The 19,970-nt window shown below is 38.6% G+C and overlaps 1 protein-coding gene across 1 annotated transcript in view; it reads right to left on the bottom strand.

Moving 5' to 3' along the window:
* Window positions 1-7,886: 7,886 nt before the first annotated feature.
* The window catches only part of BMP3 (bone morphogenetic protein 3), a 28,688-nt gene continuing 16,604 nt past the window's right edge, over window positions 7,887-19,970 (bottom strand). The window contains exons 2-3 of the mRNA XM_060113769.1: window positions 18,168-19,078; window positions 7,887-11,789 (exon numbers count right to left, since the gene is read on the bottom strand). Of these exons, the coding sequence (XP_059969752.1) occupies window positions 11,598-11,789; window positions 18,168-19,078 (1,103 nt within the window). The 3' untranslated portion in view covers window positions 7,887-11,597. The remainder of the gene's footprint in view (window positions 11,790-18,167; window positions 19,079-19,970) is intronic.

Below are 19,970 nucleotides of genomic sequence, written 5' to 3'. Positions count from 1 at the left end.
CTTAGATTCAAGCTCTCCTAACTCTTTGGTCTACTGAGGGAATTTTTCTGAATGGTTTAGTATCAGATGCTAGACCTTTAAAACCTGGACCAAAACTAAAATTTAAGTTTCCTATCATTCAAACTACTGAAGAGCCTCTTATTTAGGGTCCCTCCACTTTTAGCCACTACTACTTATATGGATTAATGAATACATTACTACTTAAGACTGATGGTCATTGGTCATGTAACACTCTTCAAATTCCCAGTGGTTCAAAACAGACATTTTTATTTTCTTTTTTTGAGTAAGAGGCTTTAAAAGCAAAATAACTATTTTTCATCAGTCATAAATGTCTAGGACTTGATGCTGTCATTTTCCCAGAAATGCAATAAATGTAAAACAAAATCCTTTCAATCAGTAAATATTGAGTGTGTAGATTTAATCATTCCATTTTGCACTTAGTTTTTTCTGTGTATCCTAATTCAGGTTTATAGACCATCATCTATATGTGCCTGGTAACAATTCTTGGGGCTATTGAGCCTTCTCACAAATTCAGATTTTATTCCAGAAAGCTGCAAGCGGCCTAAGAAAGAATAATAACACAGTCCAATGTTCTTTAAGATTTTAAAAAATATAAATAAAATACAACATTTTAATTTAAATCAATATACTCATGTTTGGGTGATTTCTCCCTTGTTCTCAAACCATGGGGTCATTTTCTTACATGTCTAATAGGTAGTTCAAAGCAGAATGTAGTAGAGGAGTCTGCCTTCTACAGGACGGAAATATCTCATCTCGATGATGAGTTCTAGACCTTAATTCTGTAACTAGTTGGAGTGGGATAGAATTTTAAAACAACTTCTATACATAATAGTTTGCATCTGCTAATCCCAAACTTCTAATATAGAATGGAAAAACAACAAAGTCCTACTGTGCAGCACAAGGAACTATACTCAATATCCTGGTGTAAGTCATAATGGAAAAGAATATAAAAAAGAATGTATATGTATGTATAACCAAATCACTTTACTGTACAGCAGAAATTGACACAACATTGTAAATCAACCATACTTTAATAAAAACAAAAACAAAAAACCAAACCAACAAACAAAATGCAACTCCTATACCACTCTGCTAGCAGAAATGGGAACTACTGATGACTTTAGCAACTTCAAAGTGCTCTCAGCCCAATCTATCAAATCTTAAACTTCGTAATATTTGTTGTTGTCCCTTGGAAGTGTTACAAAGTGAGCTTCAGATCAAAGGAAGTAGAAAGCACAGCTCCAAAGGGCTCAGTTATCTCCTGATGCATGTTCCCTTGCCAGGCAGGCTAGCCACCTCTGCATTGTAAACTCCTCCAAACACTACCAACAGCTCCAAGTTTCCCAACTCATGTTATTGACACCAGAGTAGGGGCTCCAGTTTCCATATAGTGTTTGTCTATGTGACTGTTTCGACTGCCAAAATTTTGATATTGTGTCATTAATTTCTCCCATTTCTAACAAATAAGATGACTTAATGAAATTACATATGCTGGACCCAATTTTAAAAGTCCATGCATGTTCATATGTATGTATGTCAGTGTTTATAGTGATGGAAAATCTCCAGAAAGCAGAGCTGAAGTCCTATAAACACCAAAATGTTTCTCTTAAGTAAGTCCATTTTGGGAAAAGTTCTGTCACATGGTTCTTGCACATAACTGCCTCACCTCTGAACTGCTGCATTCATATCTGGCCTGAGCCTCCATGAGGTGGGGCTTGGTTTGGACTGGAACCTGATGGCAGTTTGCCTGTGTTTTGAGCCTGAAAATGCAGTTGGCTACCATTTTGAGTCAAGGGGTTGGAAGATAACCATACCTCCCTCCCTGCTTCAGCGACATTGCAGTGGAGCTAGCATCTGTGTGTGTGTGTGTGTGTGTGTGTGTGTGTGCGTGCATGCATGTATGAGAGCAAAAGATACTGGGCAAGGGGTTGGGATGAAGGGAATGGGGGGGAGGAAAACACCTGCTACTCTCCAATTGAACTTTTTTTGGGACTGGATTTCTTATAGCCCTCACAACAGTGTTTCAATGCCCCAGATGGAAGTGAGGACAAAATGAAAACCAAGTTGTCACAAACTAAAATCGACACACTTAAGGGTGGGGGGAGGAGTAAGCTTCATATTCTCATCTTGTTAATTATCAGCAGCCTCCAATTGTCTCACAGGATAGACGTCTCTCTCCCTACAGGCTAGAGCTCAAATATCCAGACAACCTTGGCCTTGAGGCAAATCAAAGATGGGTTTTCTTTTCACATCCTCTGATGGGTCTGGAAAAAATCGGCATAATAAACAGGGTAGGGGAATTCTTTTTTTTTTTTTTTGGCTGCGTTGGGTCTTTGTTGCTGCGTACGGCTTTCTCTAGTTGCGGAGTCTACTCTTCATTGAGGTGCACGGGCTTCTCATTGCGGTGGCTTCTCTTGTTGCGGAGCATGGGTTTTAGGCACGCAGGCTTCAGTAGTTGCAGCACGCGGGCTCAGTAGTTGTGGCACACGGGCTCTAGAGCGCAGGCTCAGTAGTTGTGGTGCATGGACTTAGTTGCTCCGTGGCATGTGGGCTCTTCCCAGACCAGGGTTCGAACCCGTGTCCCCTGCATTGGCAGGTGGATTCTTAACTACTGCGCCACCAGAGAAGTCCCCAGGGGAATTCTTAAAAAGCAAATCCTAACATCTACCTGAAATGATTGCTGTATATTGTGTTTTCTCCTTTTAGGTTGATGACAAATGTTCATTATAAGTAAAAAAGTGATAGAAGACAGTTTTGATCACAGGGATGTTAGAGGAGGTATTTTACCCCATTCTTCACCTTTCCATAAATGGGGCTTTACTTCAACCCCACTTGGCAAGAGGGAACATAGCAGAAGGCACATCCTGGGGAGGAGTGGCTTCCCCCGGGGTAAAGGAGCAACGATCCTAGTGGTGACAGAGTCAGAACTGGCCATTCGCCAATTGGTCCCTATTTCTCAGTGGGGACATGTTAAGATTCAAGATTCCAGTCACTTGTGCTCTTGTTCTCTTGGGCTGTCTGAGCTGAATGGGATGTAAGGAAGTGCCTCACTTCCCAAGTGACCCCGTTATGGGGATTGGAGATGGAGGCTCTGAGTAACACCCCACCTCCCTCTTGTGTCCCACACAGGGAGTGACGGGTCCTTTGTCCTCTCTGTGAGGGAACAGTGTGGGAGCACCCTTTTTAGTTCCTGTCTCCATCTTTTCTTTTTAAAGGGAGCAACTGATCTGATTGATGTTATGAAGAAATGGAAACTGAAAGTACACAGTTCAGTCCCTCTCTGACTTTCCCCTTTTCAGAATTATCTGTTTGAAATACACATGTTTCCACGTTCCAGGATCTCAGCTCATGGGACAGTCTCTACACCACTTGGAGCTGGGCAGGGAAGTTCAGCTCCAGGGGAGAGGCCTCAGATCCAAACACTAGTCAAGCAAAACTTACTTTTTGCTCCCTATCCAATCCCTTTATTTCCCCCTAATTTTTCAGAACTCCAAGGGAATACATATTCTGATGGCTTTTTTAAAGTAGAGGCATCTGAAGCAAAGTGGAAAAGAAAAGAACAGGGTGAGTCAACCACTGCTTGAATTTCAGCTCTGAAGCTACCATGGTTCTGACTTCAGTTAAACCAGTGATTCCCCTTGATCAGTAAAATGAGGATAATCCCTGCGATCCTACATCTCAGGGTCAAATGAAGACTCATTCATGGAAATGTATAAAATGCATTTAATAAATCAAAAAGCTAATATTCTAGGACATTTACTTTGTGCTGTAAACATTTCTAAGTGTTGCATGTGTAATAACTCAAGTAATCCTCACAACTCTGTGAGGTAGGTTCTGTGTTTTGTTCTTGTTTTACACATGAGGACATGAAGCACAGAGAGGGTTAATAACTTGTCCCAGGTCACACAGCTAATAAGAGACAGAGTTGGGATTCTAATGCAAATAGTCTGGCTCCAAGCCTGAGCCCCTAACTCCCATGCTAGCCTCTCTAATTAATGACAGATGAATATAGTTTTAAAAATTATTTTCCTATTAAAATGAGAGAATGAGTGCTTTAAATTAAATACAGGCATGAAAGGTAGAGGCATCTCAAAAGCACCATCATAGGATAGAAGTGCAATAGAATCTCTGATCACCTAAGCTGAGGGCAGGTTGACCCCCTTTCCTAGTCCTTTCTCACCTGCTTCCCACTCTTCCTTTCATCAGTACTTTGGCTCTTTCTTCCGAAGACATGATCAGGACAAAAATGTTTGGAAGTTGTGATTTAGTAAGAATGTCTGGATCATAGAATCTGTTACACTTGAGAAGGAGGGGATTTTAAAGACCATTGAAGAGAAAATTAAGGCCACCAGGGGGTGAAGGAACATAACAAAGCACACAAGCCCAGAGCTTAGCAATGCCAGGGCCAGAATCCAGGGTTACACCAAATACAACTAAAAAAAATGAATATTATAACCCAATTTTAGTGTGAAAACTCATACCATGAGAAGATCCTTTTTTTGTGAACCTAAGTGCGTGAAGAGAAGACCTGTGGATCCTTAAATTTTGTGTTGTGGATCTAAATGTATAAACCTGTGGCATTGTGCTTTTGCCCACTGTGATAACGTTTTAGCATTACTTGTTGATATTCATTTGATAATAGTTACATATACCTAATTTCCAGTTCTGAGACTGTGGACAACTTAGACATTGTTGTTCTATATCGTCAAGCACATCTCCGCTAATTAAGATAGGGTTTGTGGTTTTTGTTGTTGTTGTTGTTTGTTTGCTTTTGCAGGGACAATGTCATCTTTATTTTTACATCCTCTAAACATCTGGCATAGGACCTTCTTCGCATTGAATTGATGCTTACTAGGTGTTTTCTGTTTTATTTTTTCAGTTATATCTATATGCATATAAATGAATAAGCAATATTGCCAAATATGTATAACATTTTACAATGTTCAAAGAGCTCTCCCACCCATTAGCTTGTTTGATTACTGCAACATTACAAAGGTAACTGGTTTTCTGACTTGGCAGCAAGCAAACCAAAAGTAACTTTATTCCAACTCACCACGGTCCCTTTAAACCTAACACTGTAGAATCAGTCTTCTCTGTTGCTGGATAAAATCCCGGAGAGTTCTTGTAGCTTTTCCCACCACTTCAAGATTTTGAAAGCCCCAGTCCAGTCTAATATTAAAGTTTCAAACCCTCATTCAATATCTAATTTCTCCCCTCCCCGAGCTTGAGTTTGTGCCAGGCTCAGAAACCTACATCGGGGAGTTGTAGGAGTGTGGACAATTCAGCTCTGGTTTCGCTTCGCCTCCTTCTGCACTGACCGTTTCTGGCCTCTGCAAAGTCAGGTAAACGGAAGGAAAAAGAGATAAGAAGGCCAAGGAAAGGTCTCTCTTGTTAGGCACAGGTGTAATCTGGTGTTACTGCCCCTCCCTGGGTGTGGCAGTTGTCCACACGTGGACTTGATTCTTTCTCTTCTGTGACCCCCTTTTTAAAAACTTTTTATTTTATATTGGAGTCTAGCCGATGAACAATGTTGTGATAGTTTCAGCTGCACAGCAAAGCAACTCAGCCCTACATATACATGTATCCATTCTCCCTCAAACTCCCCTCCCATCCAGGCTGCCACCCAAGGGATTAGTCTCCAAAATTTAAAAACAGCTCATGCAGCTTAAGATAGGGTTTTGTACAAGCTGAATAGTCTTTAGGAATACAAACATCCCATGTCTTTACACTTCGCAAATACTGTGTTTTTTACAAATTGAAATTTTGTGCAACCGTATCAAGAAAGTCTGTCGGCACCATTTTTCCAATAGCTTCTGTTTACTCTGTGTCTCTGTGTCACATTTTGGTGATTCTAACAATATTTCAAAGTTTTTCATTCTTATTATATCTGTTATGGTGATCCGTGATCAGTCTACTTTGATGTTACTATTGCAAAAAGACCATGACTCGCCAAAGGCTCAGATGAAGTTTAGCATTTTTTATCAATAAAGTGTTTTTTAATTAAGGTCTGTACATTTTTTTAAGAAATAATACCAGTGCACACTTAATAGACTACAGTAGAATGTAAACATAACTTTTATATATACTGGAACGCCAAAAAATTTGTATGACTCACTTTATTGCAGTATTTGCTTTATTGTGGTGCTCTGGAACTGACCCCGTCTCTGAGGTGTGCCTGTACTAAGTGATTTATAGGATGATATGGATTTGTACTCAGCGTTCTTATTCTCAACCCTTACCTCCACCATATCTTCTGCTGATAGCTGCAAAGTCTTATCCTAAGAGATATTTCAAGGCAATTCCTCTGGCATGAGAACTGAGTCAATGAATTACAACAGTGACCCTTTTGGAAGTCTTCACAAGTCACAGAACTGACCACCCTGATGGCATGATGACCTGGTTATTATTCCTCAAGGGCACATGTCACCCTTATAGTAACTAGAAGTGCCAGGATTCTAATATAAAGCTTTTTTGACCTCAAAGACATTGCTCCCTCACGATGCTTTCTCTCATTCATGATGTTACAAAGGGTTCTAATACCAGTTTTCCTAGTAGTTTGTCAGCTGACACTGAGCACACTCAACAACTCGATACAGCGTAGTCAAGATTCTTTGGGCTGCAATTTACAGACATGGGCTCAAACCTGCTTATGTGAGCACGTTACTGAGTTTGCAGGGATATCTCATGTCATCCAAGGAGAGAAAGTGCAGTTTCTGAGAGACAGGAGCAGAAACTGGAATATCATCAGGAGCAAGGCAGCCATTCTCCTTACTCTGTGTTCTATCTGTGCCAGGCTCAGTGTTCTATCTGTGCCAGATTCATTCTTCTCTCTCTGAACTGTCCGATGCCCATCTTTGTTGGTGTCAAGGAACCCATGTCTGTTGGTGGGAGCCGGTTTTCGGAAGAGGGTATGATGAGTAGACAACCAAATAGGTGTAAACCACAGCATGTCTACATTTCCTTATTTGGAAAATGAGAAGACTGGATTAGATAAAAATAATGATTGATAGTAACTAAATCTTTATTCTGCTTCAGGCGCTTGGCAACATAATTTATGTGTATAATCTCTTTAAACCTTGTAACAACCCTAACATAATTTATGTGTATAATCTCTTTAAACCTTGTAACAACCCTATAAAGCAAGAAGTTTATTTTAGATAAGTGAGGCATGGAGAGATTAAGGAACTTGTTCAACGTGATCTTTAGAGTGCCTGGCAGTTACAAAATGCTATGGTTTTTAATGAAACAACACAGTCTAACAACACAGAATAAATGTAACAGAGATAGATTAAATGAGTGAAAATAATATGAAAGTATATTTTGTTTCTTAACCTCAGGTCATTTTTCTTCTTAAAGAGAAAGGTATAGCCTAAACAAAAATGGTGAAATACATCACAGTGATCAGATTAATTAAATTAGATGCTTATCATCCTAAAATGGACAGGACATGGTAACAGTGACAGATGAAATAAAGTTATTGTCAAATAGCAGGCATCCAGAAAAAATTTTTCCAAGTGGAGTTTGTGGTTAAACAAGAAATGCCGAGAGAGAAAGAGAGGGAGAGAGAGAGAGAGAGAAAGAGAAGGAAAATATGAAACAATTCAAATTGAGTTTCTCAAGTTCGGAAGACATAAGAGTTTTCTCCTTATGGGTATATTTCAATATTGTCTCACAGTGTTAATTATGTTTCATGTTATGTTGTTTGTAGGTTATGATGCTCCATTCATGATACCAATTGAAATGTTCAACTCTGTGCCCAAACTTTATTATCTCTTTTCAAATGCAGCACAGTTTTTCAACTTTTTCAAGTTTTGAAACTGTGGTCTTTCCCAATGATAAGTAGAGGAGAATTGGGAGGCGTTCAGTTAAGCAATTTTATTTCCAAACTGTATAGTGAAAAGCTCTCCATTACTGGAGGAAAGTGATACAAAGTCAGCAAAGCTTACACATCAGTAGTGAAGCGTCCTTCACAGTTTCACTGCAATACGCCCCTTTAGCAAATGTACTGAAGAATCAAATGTCATTTTGCACATAATAATTGTAGTAAAAAGAACTTTTTCTCACCATCTAAGTATGAAAATTATTACCATTGTAGATAGGAAGGCAACAGTCATTAAATAAATTAAAAGCATCTTTAAAGTTTTTCCATATACATATATAATATATATTTTCAAAATTGCCATCGACTGTACAAGCATTCAGTTCTCAACTAAAACATTTACAGAAACTACTGTGGAAAGCCGAAGGGAAAGCTTGGTTTTTAGGAAAAGGGGATCATTTAAGCACCTATAAACTACATTAAAATACAATTCTCAAGGGAAAAAAGATATACAGAGAAGTCAGACTTAACCAAGGTATCATATTTAATCTCATATTTAATCTTACACATCAGGTGTGCAAAACTATTTTTTAACCTAGCCTTGATTCAACCAAGTCAATATCCAGGCATTTCTTACTTGCTAGCACAGAGAAAAGTGAAAGACTAAAACTGAATAATGTAATTATATAAAACATTTTTATAAGCCAGACTGATAATAGTAGTATACACATATGATTGTCTATGAAAATAATAAATGGGCAAAAAGGTTTTTTTTTCCAGAAATGTTAAGGTAAAAAAATCTTAGCTTAATGAATAAATGATCATCAGTTAATATATAGCTAGGTGAGTGTCAAAATTGATCTGGAATATTGTAGTCCTGAGATCTGGGGAGTCCAATCTTCCAGTTTAAATTCTACAACCCCAAATCCTGTAAATTGCATATTAATTTACACAGGTTACAACAAAAAACTTTGAAAATACTATATCGACATCAGCACTCCCTGAATTTGAATTCAAGGGAAGAGTTACTGAAAAAAATTCATTTTTAACTAACTATGTGTGTGTGTCTCATATGTAGGAATGGGGGTGGGAGGGTGGTTGGAAGAGAAAGAGGCATGATTTAGGAAATGGCATTATAAATATAATTTCTCTTCTCACTAATGCCACTTCAATATCAAGACATTTATAAAAAGTTTATATAGTAACTATATAGATACTAGTACCTAACAAATTGTGAAATAATCACTCAATTTTCCAACTATTTCATGTAAATTTTTATTAATTAAAATATTAACTCATTTATTTCAACTCCTACTTCAACCTCTTCAACCCCTTTAAAAGTAATCTTCCTTTACTTTGGGGGACTAAACATTTTCCCATTTAAACCATAATATTTGCTCAATACAGTAGAAAATGATGGTTACAAGGTCACCGAGAAATAACTACTGCTCAAACTCTTTCATTGTGTTGTAATTTTGTCATATCAATCGTTCTTAAAGATAAAATATTATTTAGAGATTTTTTTTTTGGCCATTGTAGGATTTAATCTGTAACAAGTGGTCATCAATTTAAATGAAGAAAGGTAACAGACAGACATCACGATAGAAGAAGGCTGAGAAGTACAACTGGGCATTGCTAGAGGTTTTGGTTGATACATTTCTAGAAAAAACTAAATTAAGAATTTCATTTCAACCTACCAATGAAAGAAAACTTTTCTTTATTGAAAGACACTATGACCAGGATAGGGCAGCCGCACACTGCCTCACTTCTACTATATAATTTTGCTTTCAAATTTTTGACAAAATTTAGTAAAAAATAATTTCATCCCTTGTTTCCTTTTGAATCATTAACTTTATGCTACCAGAACAAAAAATGACTGGAAGAAACCATAGTAACTCAGGCACCAAGACTTAATTCATTATTTAGAACAGGTGTGTCTCATTCATGGCATCAACACATACTCCAGAAGTGTCAAAAACTTCTTTTCATGGTACTTTTTTAATGGGTTTCCAATAAGATAGAAATACTACTTAAACCATGGAGGATGCCATACTCACTCATAAACACTGAAGAGTAGGATGTTTTTTCCTTTGGTTTATGAATAGCTATATTTGCAGTATTTTTAAGCTCTATTGCTACCATCCATTCAAGGAAGATGTGTGTGACATAGAAAGTACTGTATTGTAAACCCAAGCTTTCGGTAGCAGAAGGGACTTCCAGCTCAACTAGTCAGCCTCTTTATTTTACCAGTGAAGACACTGAAGTTAACACATGTCTTTCAGAAAGTAGATGCTCAATTAGTATTATTAAATTATGAACCACCCTAGATAGCTATAGGCAGGGACAGAACAAACCCCGTGTCTTCTGATACTTCACAGCCTCTGAAATGGCTTAGTTGACTCTAATCAGGTCAGGCTGAACTGAGATAAGGATTAACCACAGATAGAATATCAGCAACAATCCATGGTCTGAAAACATTTCTGTCACACACATAAATATAGTGAGGAAAAGATTTTTGAAACAATTTCTTGAAGGCAAAAGTGTTAAGAGGAGATATTTATGACAAATAGAAATTGGAAAACACCAAGAAGTGTCTATATTTGACTTCCATGCTTGTTGGATAATTTTTAGTGAGTTTTGCTAAAATGCAGATTCCCCATCTGAGCCAAAGACCTTGATCCATGTCAAAAAGTGCCTGGACCTGGACGTGGCTGAACAACGATATTGAACGTGTGATTGTGATTAGATTGGTCACTTAAAGAAATCTCCAATATTCCCTCCACCTCTGAGCCTTGGTATCTATTGATTACTTCATAGGAAGTAAAGGCATATCAAGAGAATTAAACATTTAACTGAATTTTTAAGTTCCATTTAAAAGAACAAATGAAAGCACTCATGGAAAATAGATATGGAAGAAGAATTACGTCTGGGTTTTTGAAAATTGGGTTGCTGGTTCCCTTTCCTGGGAGGCCATGAAATGAAAACATCAGTATTTCCAAATAAATGGCTAAGCCAAGTGATAACTCTCTGCATATGCTTTTGGATCAGTCTATTCTTTTTGGTAAAGTTCTCATAACTGAATGGAGCTTGTCAGAACATGAAATGAAAAAAAAAAAAAACAAGAATCCTGTGCAGACTGAATTATAAAGCCATGTTAAGCAAACCTTCCTAAAGAGGGCACACGCCCCTGGCAATGTGCTCACATCCATCCACACAGAGCACACACTCTGCACTCAGCTAGTCACACAATGACCTGTAGAGACAAACACAGGTAAACAAGTCTCCACAAATTTTAAGATAAACATCAGAGCTGATAGGATTATTTAGCACTTGATGCGTTGCTCAGGAATCTAAGGCAATAAGCCTACTTTAAGATATGAAATGATTCTATTCTCTATGAGCAGAGATCAGTGATAAGGTATTGGGTTTTTCCAATCTATTTTCAAAGCCCATTACAAAAATAAATCAGTTTGTTCTCTAATAGTTCTAAAAACAGTTTGATCACTTGTCTTGTGTGAATTTTTTTTTTTTTAAAGAAAGAGATGTCCGTATTTTCTAAAATCTTGCTTTGAGTTACATTCAGAAACAGATATAGTCCAGTTCTCCCTGGTGGAAATCATCAGTCTATTTACTCATTCTCTTTTGACTATTAAAATATCTTTTGAAATGAAAGGCATTGGCAGTGCAAAAAAAAAAAAAAAGTCCATAAAAATAAACTAATGATTGAATTAAGCATTCAGATGAGTTCTTTGCCGGGTTATCTGCAAGCGCAAGACTCTACCGTCATGTTTGGATATACCTTAAGTACCACATTCTTATTTTCATCAAAGAATAAGATGCTGAGCGAGGACATCTTTTCTGGCACACAGCAAGGCTCAGGAATCCCAGGAACGACGCCCACTGCTCTCACTATACTCTGGATGGTAGCATGATTTGATGGCTTCAAAGACTGGAAAAGAAAAGGGAGAACACCAATTAGGTGGAACTGCTTTTCCGCCCTCCAACCCTCGTCGCTAAAATGTATATATTATGAATCTGTTTCAACAGCTTACTAAAGCCCTGGCATCATTACACATTCAACCCAACCTCCAATATCACCATCACCAAAATGGTGATTTGACATTTACGAAGTGCCGGCTCAGTGCCAGGCATGTTCTGTGTAATATTTCTAATCCTTACAACAAAACAGCCATCTCGTACATTTTACAGGTAGAGACATAGACTCAGAAAGCTTAAACGACATGTCTAAAGTCATGTAGACATGTAGAGTGAGGATTTTAATCCAGTTTTTAAAGCAAGAATCGTTTAATTAAAAATGACTTACTCCCCAGAGAATTAATACACCCTAGGGTGTTTTGTATAACAGGATTGCAACAGAAACAATTTGATCTTGATCCTACGCTAATCATAAAGAACCCTTAACAAAAACCTATTTAACATAGATATTTTTGCCACTGCTATAGTGAAATTTATACTTTGTTTTAAAAATAACACCGGTGTGTCGAGAGGCATTGATTTATTTAATGATTACTACCAGGATGAATTGATGGTGATTACACAATTGGCCACTGGGGGTCACTGTTGCTCAATAGACTTAAGGTTGTAGCGTCTTCTATGTCTGGGGCATATCCTCAGGGAATAATCTAGAGGGCCTGAGGTTATCCCATGGCTGTCAGAAGTTTGACCAAAGAAACCTGGGTAAAAGCTGTTCCCCAGAAATGCCAAATGGGATCATTAACATCCACGGGAGATGTGTGGTTTTATCTAGAGAGTATCATCCAGCTTTGCTAAGCATTGAAGACTGGTCACTCTTCCAAGCCCAGAATGCTTAGGTATTGCCAGAGTGGTAAGAACTTCTTCATGAGCGGTGCCACAGTTTTCAACATTAGTTCTCCCCAGTGTCTCTTTTAAGCAGACGAAACCAGTTTTGTTTCAAACAAATTTAAAAACAGGAATTTGGTAACTTGCCAGAGATCATGTGTCAATTCAGGAGTGGGATTTAGGCCAAAACTCTGGTTTTCTAATGTCAAGATTTTGAGCCATGTTTCAGAGACACCTCTGCCCCCAGTGAATTAATTGGTATTCTAATTTTACACACCTGAAACTCCCAGTATGGGAAACTGGAACAAGTTAAAAGGTTAAGAGTATATACAAGCCAAGGAAGAAGCAAATAATATAGAAAGCTGGCACAGGGTAAAAAAAAAAAAGGATTGGGGGGGCAGAAAAAAGGCAAATCTGATTTGTCTCATCTCATCTTTCAATCTTAGTGAAAAAAAATTATGCATACATTAGACTTTAACATTATTGCTAACAGGCATAAATTATTTTAAAATTAGTCTGATGATGGCCAGCTGCCTTATTTACTCTTTCTTCCTAGAGATTTTAAGTGTAACAAGAGTAGTTAACTTACAATTAAGTAGCATTTCAAAGAAAGGTATTCTCTCCCCTTAAGGATAAGAAGTCTATGTTGCTCTATTTTGCATATCATGTGCCCTGTGGCAACAATACTATCTGTGTAACTGACAAACTGCAATCCATATTGTACAACAGGGCTCAATGGCCACTGTTTGCTATTTCATTAGTATTGGTGATTTCTAAAGAAAACTTTTGCAGCTACACTTTTCTCTATTAATTTATTTTTAAGATTCAATCATCCAAACAGCATATGATAATTTCCCAAAGGATTCCTTAAAAACCATAGATTTTATGACAATATTCTGTTATTGTTAATGTTTTACTGACTCCTATAGTATTTAATTTTCATATAAAGTAGATCTATTTAAGTAGACGAGGACTTGATCCATAAATCCTGCTGTGCACGGCTGGTCCTCAGTGCCTGAAGCAGAGCAGGCTCTCTAGGCACTGAATTAATACTTGCCAAATGGATGAAATACTTATAAATAATAACATACCCTCCACTGTACCTATTTCTGTGGAAATAATTCCCATCAACAAAAATAAAAGGTTCTGAGCAAATGACCTGGCGCAGATATGGAAAATATTCATGGGTGTTCCCTAGGAAAATTCCTGTCATTTTTTTTTTTTTTTTTAAGCTCTAACTCACAAATGATAGATTCAGGAACTCTGAGCTGTCTCTGGTGGGCTCACTGGAATCCAGGTGCAAGCCCTTGATTCCCTGCTGGTGTGTCTTATCAGCAACCTCAGTTTTCAAGGGAGTTGTCCCCTTTTTTCTCACTGTGAAGTTCTCTGATCAAGCTGCCATGACCAGGAATAATTATATCATGCACAAAAGATCCATGTGGTCATTTGCTAGTGTGGAGCATTTGCCAGTTTATCATTTTTGTTTGTTTTTGAGCTCCGATTACATTTCTCAGGACTCTCTTTACGTAGCTTAAGAAATTTAGTGATGACAAATGCAAACCTGTGTTGTTTTTCTCCCCAGTCTCCTTTTTTATTGAAGGTGAAACATGACATCGACATCTGTTTAGGTCATTTTTTTTTTTTTTTTTTTTTTTTGCTTAGGTAACTCGGTACATCAAGATTTAGGATTTTTAGAGTTCATCTTCATGATCAGAGATTGGAACTGGGAACCTCAGGAAATTAATTGAGGGCACATCATTTTGACCTCATCCATGTGAATTTCTTCTTTATATAGGATGCTTGGTTCAAAGTGTTTAGCTTCTCTGCTCCCTAATTCTGTGTTTTTGCTATTCCCAGCCTTAGCACCATTCCATGTAAAAAGTCCTTCACTGCTCCAATCCTTGCTGGCTCCCTTGGACCTCTGTCAGCAACAATGGCTCAATCATTTTCATCTGAAATCTCTGTTTTCTATCTCTTTTATGGTGGTGAGGGGAGGCAAAAGCATACGACTTGGCTAAAGCTACATGGGTATTTCTCATCTCATGGCAGAATGCCAGGGGTCTCTCTCCCTGGGAGGACAGATTGGCTGTAGAGGCTAGAAATCAGAAAAATTCAAGCTGCCATGTCTGTGAATGAAATCTGCAGTGGTCAGGCCCGCACCTGCCAAGCTGTGGATGATGTCCTCGAGTTGAATTTGATTACAAATACATTAGCAGGGGAGAGTATGTCATCAGCTCCAAGCCTTCATTCCTGACTCAGGCCATGGGGTTTTGCTCCACACTCTTCCAGCCCACATGGGTGTGATAGCCCAGAAACTATCTAATTGGAATCAGTGAAAGGGCAAAGCCTGGAATTTGGGAAAGGCAGAACACAGCTGTTCTGAATTACAGACAGGTTGTCAACTTTTGCAGACAAAGAACCCGCTCTAGAGAGCAGGCTCTCACTCAGGAGGCCAGAAGGAAGGAGGGCCAGCAGAGGAGTCTGGCCTGGGAGAAATTTTCTCTGGGGCAAAATGTATATCTACAGTCTGAAAGCTCTTTGGCACCTCACTTATTCCACATGTGTTTGTGCGGATCTGGTCAGAGACCTTGTTTTCCTCTGTTGCTCAGACTATATTTTTATTTAAATAGTTTACTCTGCTTACCATGCTGGACACTGCTGATAACAGGAACACTGATTAGTTACCCCTGATGTCACAGCTTCACACTGCTTCACGCTTCCCATCCTTTAGGTGACTGTACCATTTGAAAGACACAAAACCTGGAACACTTAAAGGGAACCACTAAAAAGCTTGAAAAGCAGATCCACACAAGGTGATGAGACTGAGAACTCCACATCACAGCCAAACTTCTACTCTCAACTTGGCAGAAGGAAATCTCCAACTCAGAGAGAAAACACCCTTATCCCTGTTAAGTCTCCCTGCAGTTATGATGCCATCTCAAGTTTTGACAAATATTATCATGAGTTCAGAGCTGCAACCAATGCCCTCCTGATTCTATTACCCTCCAAAGAGGTTATGGACTGTTGGACTGAAGGGAGAATCCAGTTTGTAGCTTTGTGATGTTTAAATAGGGGTAAGAAATATATACAAAACTTTTTCTTGTCTTACATCTTTTATTCTTTTGATCCCTTTTCCTAAGTGGTTTTTCTTCAGTCTCCTACATTTGATTTTCTATTCTCCTCAGTCCATTGGCCATTAATACAACAATAATAATAAGCAATGGCCATGAATAATTCATGTCAATGGCAAAAATTTGTTGAGTGCCTACTAAGCACAAGGTGCTCTATGATCTCATTTTCCCACTGTTTTCATTATGTAGATACTATGATATTTTTATTTACTGTGGTACCTGTTTCAAAGATGAGAAAACTAACATACAGAAAGTTTGAGTAGCTCCCCCCAAGCAAAAAACAAAAACGACAGCAAAACAAAACAAAAAAACCCCCACAAAGCTGGTAAGAAGTGGAACCAAGTTTTAAGGCAAAATGATTTGATGACTCAAAGTACGATGTGTGGACCAGTAGCATCAGCAACATCTAGGGGTTTGTGAGATATGCAGAATATTAACCTTGACCCTCAGAACCACTGGATCAGAACCTACAGATTAACAAGATCCTGAGGCAAATTGCAGGCATCATAAGGTTAAGAACCCCAGCTATGATCGAGCATGCACATTTAATCATTCTGTTGCACTACCACACTTCTTTCCTTAAACTTATCTCTTCTATTCTTAACTTAACCCTCATAAGTTTTTGAATTATTACTCTTTAGATCACTGAGAGCCATGATGAAGATCTATGGAAGCAAGTTTTTTGAACAGGAAAAGCAGGCGGAGCCAACAGGAAGTGGGAGAGGCAAATTGGGGTAATGTGGAGACCAGGCCAGGTAAGCTAACTGACTAAGTATCTCCATGTTATCATGGCTCCCTGGGTCTTAAAATCTGGAGTCAAGAGGAAAGAGGGAAACTCCTTCCCCAGGCTACCTAAAAGAAACCACAGTTTATGAGAGTGAGAGGAATTATTTGGAAGACTCAGAGACCCACTTAAAATCAGTCATCCCAGGTTTAGAGACAGTTTGAATCCATTTCTGCCTCTCAATACTACAAAGCAAGCCACATTGTAAAATAAAGATTCATCACTGCCTGTTATATTTGGCATATTTGTTGTGTGTTTTAAATGCTATCCCAGTTTGACCAAGTTTCGTTTGATCAGTAAAATGTCCTTTATAAATATTTAGACAAGATAAGGCAGTTTATGTCATTATAAATGTATATAATGCTTACTCTGTGTTTGCGTTGACAAAACACGGAATTCACAAGGTCTAGAAAATGTAGAAAGCTCATCCTCCTGAGACATTGTAACAGGAAAATGGGATTTCAGTCAAGGTCCTGGCCCTGAGGCTGACCTGGTCTTTTTCAGTCGGCCCTTTGCTTTATGGGTGGCCCTTAGCATCCCATGATCACAGGCCTGTAACATGAACAAGCTGCTTTAAAGATCTGTAAGCAGAAGTTGGTCACTTTTTGAGGCAAAGAATTTTTTTCCTCCATCAACATACAATAGCAGAAGTTGATTCACCTCAAGTTTTGCAACAAACAAACAAACAAAAACAAAATGAAACAAATAAACACTCTTATTCTTTCCCTGAATTCTATTTCTAGGAACACTTTTCACTGTATAATTCAAATTGTTACAAGCTAAGAATGAAAGTGCAGCAATAAGCTTAACGGAAGGCAAAGGGGTACAAATATGTTTTATTAACTCTAAATTCGAAAAGAACAGTCACTCGGACTTGCTGTGCAAGATGGAGGTGGGATTGGGAAGGCTTCTGAGAATATATCTGTCAGGATTCTGAGTACTGATAGGATGAAGTTCAGTCCATTGATTTGGGAAGAGGCACAGGTAAGCTCTGACTGGTTGAAATGAGTCTTAGAAGTCTACAGAGTCATTGTCCCCTATTCTGACTCCTGTTCTGATATTTATCAGAGAAGCAAATGATATAAGCATCTGGTGGATTTCATGAGGTAAGTTTTCCTAGCCCAACCCTGGTCCTAAGCCCCATGATGACAATTCATCTCACAAGAGACTATCAAAAGATGTTCTGAATCAGGGCATCAGTCCAATTAGTCCTTCCTTTTGCTCTCATGACATTCACTCATTCCCTGAATACTCCCTCAAAGATCAGCCTTCTACCATTTGGGGCTTGCTTGTTGTGGACCGGCACAGATTCACATGTGACCAGGTAGCTGAATATGCACTGTGTTTGGAAACAATGCAAAAAACATGTTTTACACATACATATTTTTCCTCATGTCCTTCTTCATACCAATATTGACTTCAAATTACTTTAACAACCATTAAAGAAAAACCAAGCATAACCATGTTACCTATTACACTTTAGAATGCAAGAATAAAGGTCCAGATGGATTCTGTAAATGAAAACACACACTCAACTTGTGCCTTTCTACTCTGTGGAAATAGGAAGGACAGGACAAAGAACAATGGCTACCTTTGGCATGGGGAACTGGCATGCTCCGGAGCAATAATAGGCATCAAAGGACTTGGGGGAGATAATCCATTCACTCCAGCCAATATCTGCAAAGTCCACTTTAAGGTACCGCCTGGCACAATTGCGAGGTTCAATCCATTGCTTTCTTCTTGCCTTCTTCAGGGTCTGTTCATCAAACTGGAGTGTCTGGCTCTTCTGGTGAGGTCCCTTTCTCTGTTTCTTTTTGTTCTTACTCTTTTCAGGGGGCTGAGTCTGAAGAGTCTTGTAAGGTTTTCTCTCCTCCCATACCCCATCCTCCTTATACCGATATTCTGCCCCAGGAAGCTCATTGTTCTGCAGAGGCAGCAGGACCCCAGCAGAGCGCTTCTTCCTCCGTTCAGTAGAAAGGGCAGCCCTGATATGGCTATCCAGTTTGGGCACAGCTCCAGTGGGGAAATTCCAGTGTCCTTGCAAGCTTGATACCACACTCTCGGGCTCAGAAATCGCAATATCATTGGCATACACCAAGATATAAGGCTCAGGAAAGGGTGTTAAGTTCTTTGGCAGCTGGTGGCCTTTGGAAGTAATGTTAAATCCTATGAGGAACTCTTCATTTTCCTTGGCTTTCCGCAAAAGTTGAGTGATGTCTTTAGACAACCAGGAAACAAAATCTCGATGAAGTTTCACTCCATCTACTGAAAGATGACCCAGGAGTTGACTTTGGTTTCCGGTGGATTTGAGGATCCATGTAGAGAGCTCAATCTGAATGTGTTTCCTTTGGGTATGATGTAAGCATCCTTGGGACACAGGACAACTCAGGCTGATATTTATTAGCTCTCCAATATAGAAATACAGTGTGGCAGATAAAATGTTTTCAGATTTGGTTAGAGACGTCAGGTTAAAAATATGCAGTTTCTCGTTTTCAAGGGCTCCTAGGAAGAAAAAAAAAAAAAGAAAGTAAACAGGAGTAAACATGACCCCTACCTCACATCTATACAAAAATTAACTCAAAATGAACGAATGACCTAAATATAAGCACTAAAATCATAAAATTCTTAGAAGAAAACATAGGGGTAAAATCTTCATGGCTTTGGATTTGACAGTGGATTTTTATATATGACACCCAAAGTGCAAGTAAGAAAAGAAAATAACATATAAATCAAAAAAGTAGATAAATCCATAAAATAGGTAAACTGGACTTCATCAAAACTTAAAATTATGTGCATCAAAAGACATTATCGGGCTTCCCTGGTGGGTCAGTGGTTGAAAGTCTGCCTGCTGATGCAGGGGACACGGGTTTGTGCCCCGGTCCGGGAAGATCCCACATGCTGCAGAGCGGCTGGGCCCGTGAGCCTTGGCTGCTGAGCCTGCACGTCCAGAGCCTGTGCTCTGCAACAGGAGAGGCTACAACAGTGAGAGGCCTGTGTACCGCAAAAAAAAAAAAAAAAGACATTATCAAGAAAGTCTGTACAACCTACAGAATGGAGAAAATATTTTCAAATCATATATATGATAAAATCTAGGACCCAGAATATAAAAATAGCCCTTACAACTCAAAACAAAAAGACAAACAAACCAATAAAAAATGAGCAAAGGAATCAAATAGACATTTCTCCAAAGAAGATATACAAATAGCCAACAAGCACATGAAAAGATACTCAACATCATTAGTCATCAGAAAAATGTAAATCAAAACCAAAATGATGTACCATTTGACATATACTAGACTGGCTATAATAAGAAAAACAAGATAACAAGTGTTAGTGAGGATGTGGAGAAATTGGAACACTTTTACATTGCTGGCTATAATGTAAAATAGTTCAG

The sequence above is a fragment of the Mesoplodon densirostris genome, chromosome 1, assembly GCF_025265405.1.
Source record: "Mesoplodon densirostris isolate mMesDen1 chromosome 1, mMesDen1 primary haplotype, whole genome shotgun sequence".
Lineage (NCBI taxonomy): Eukaryota > Metazoa > Chordata > Mammalia > Artiodactyla > Ziphiidae > Mesoplodon > Mesoplodon densirostris.
This window is presented reverse-complemented; position numbering and strand designations above follow the sequence as displayed.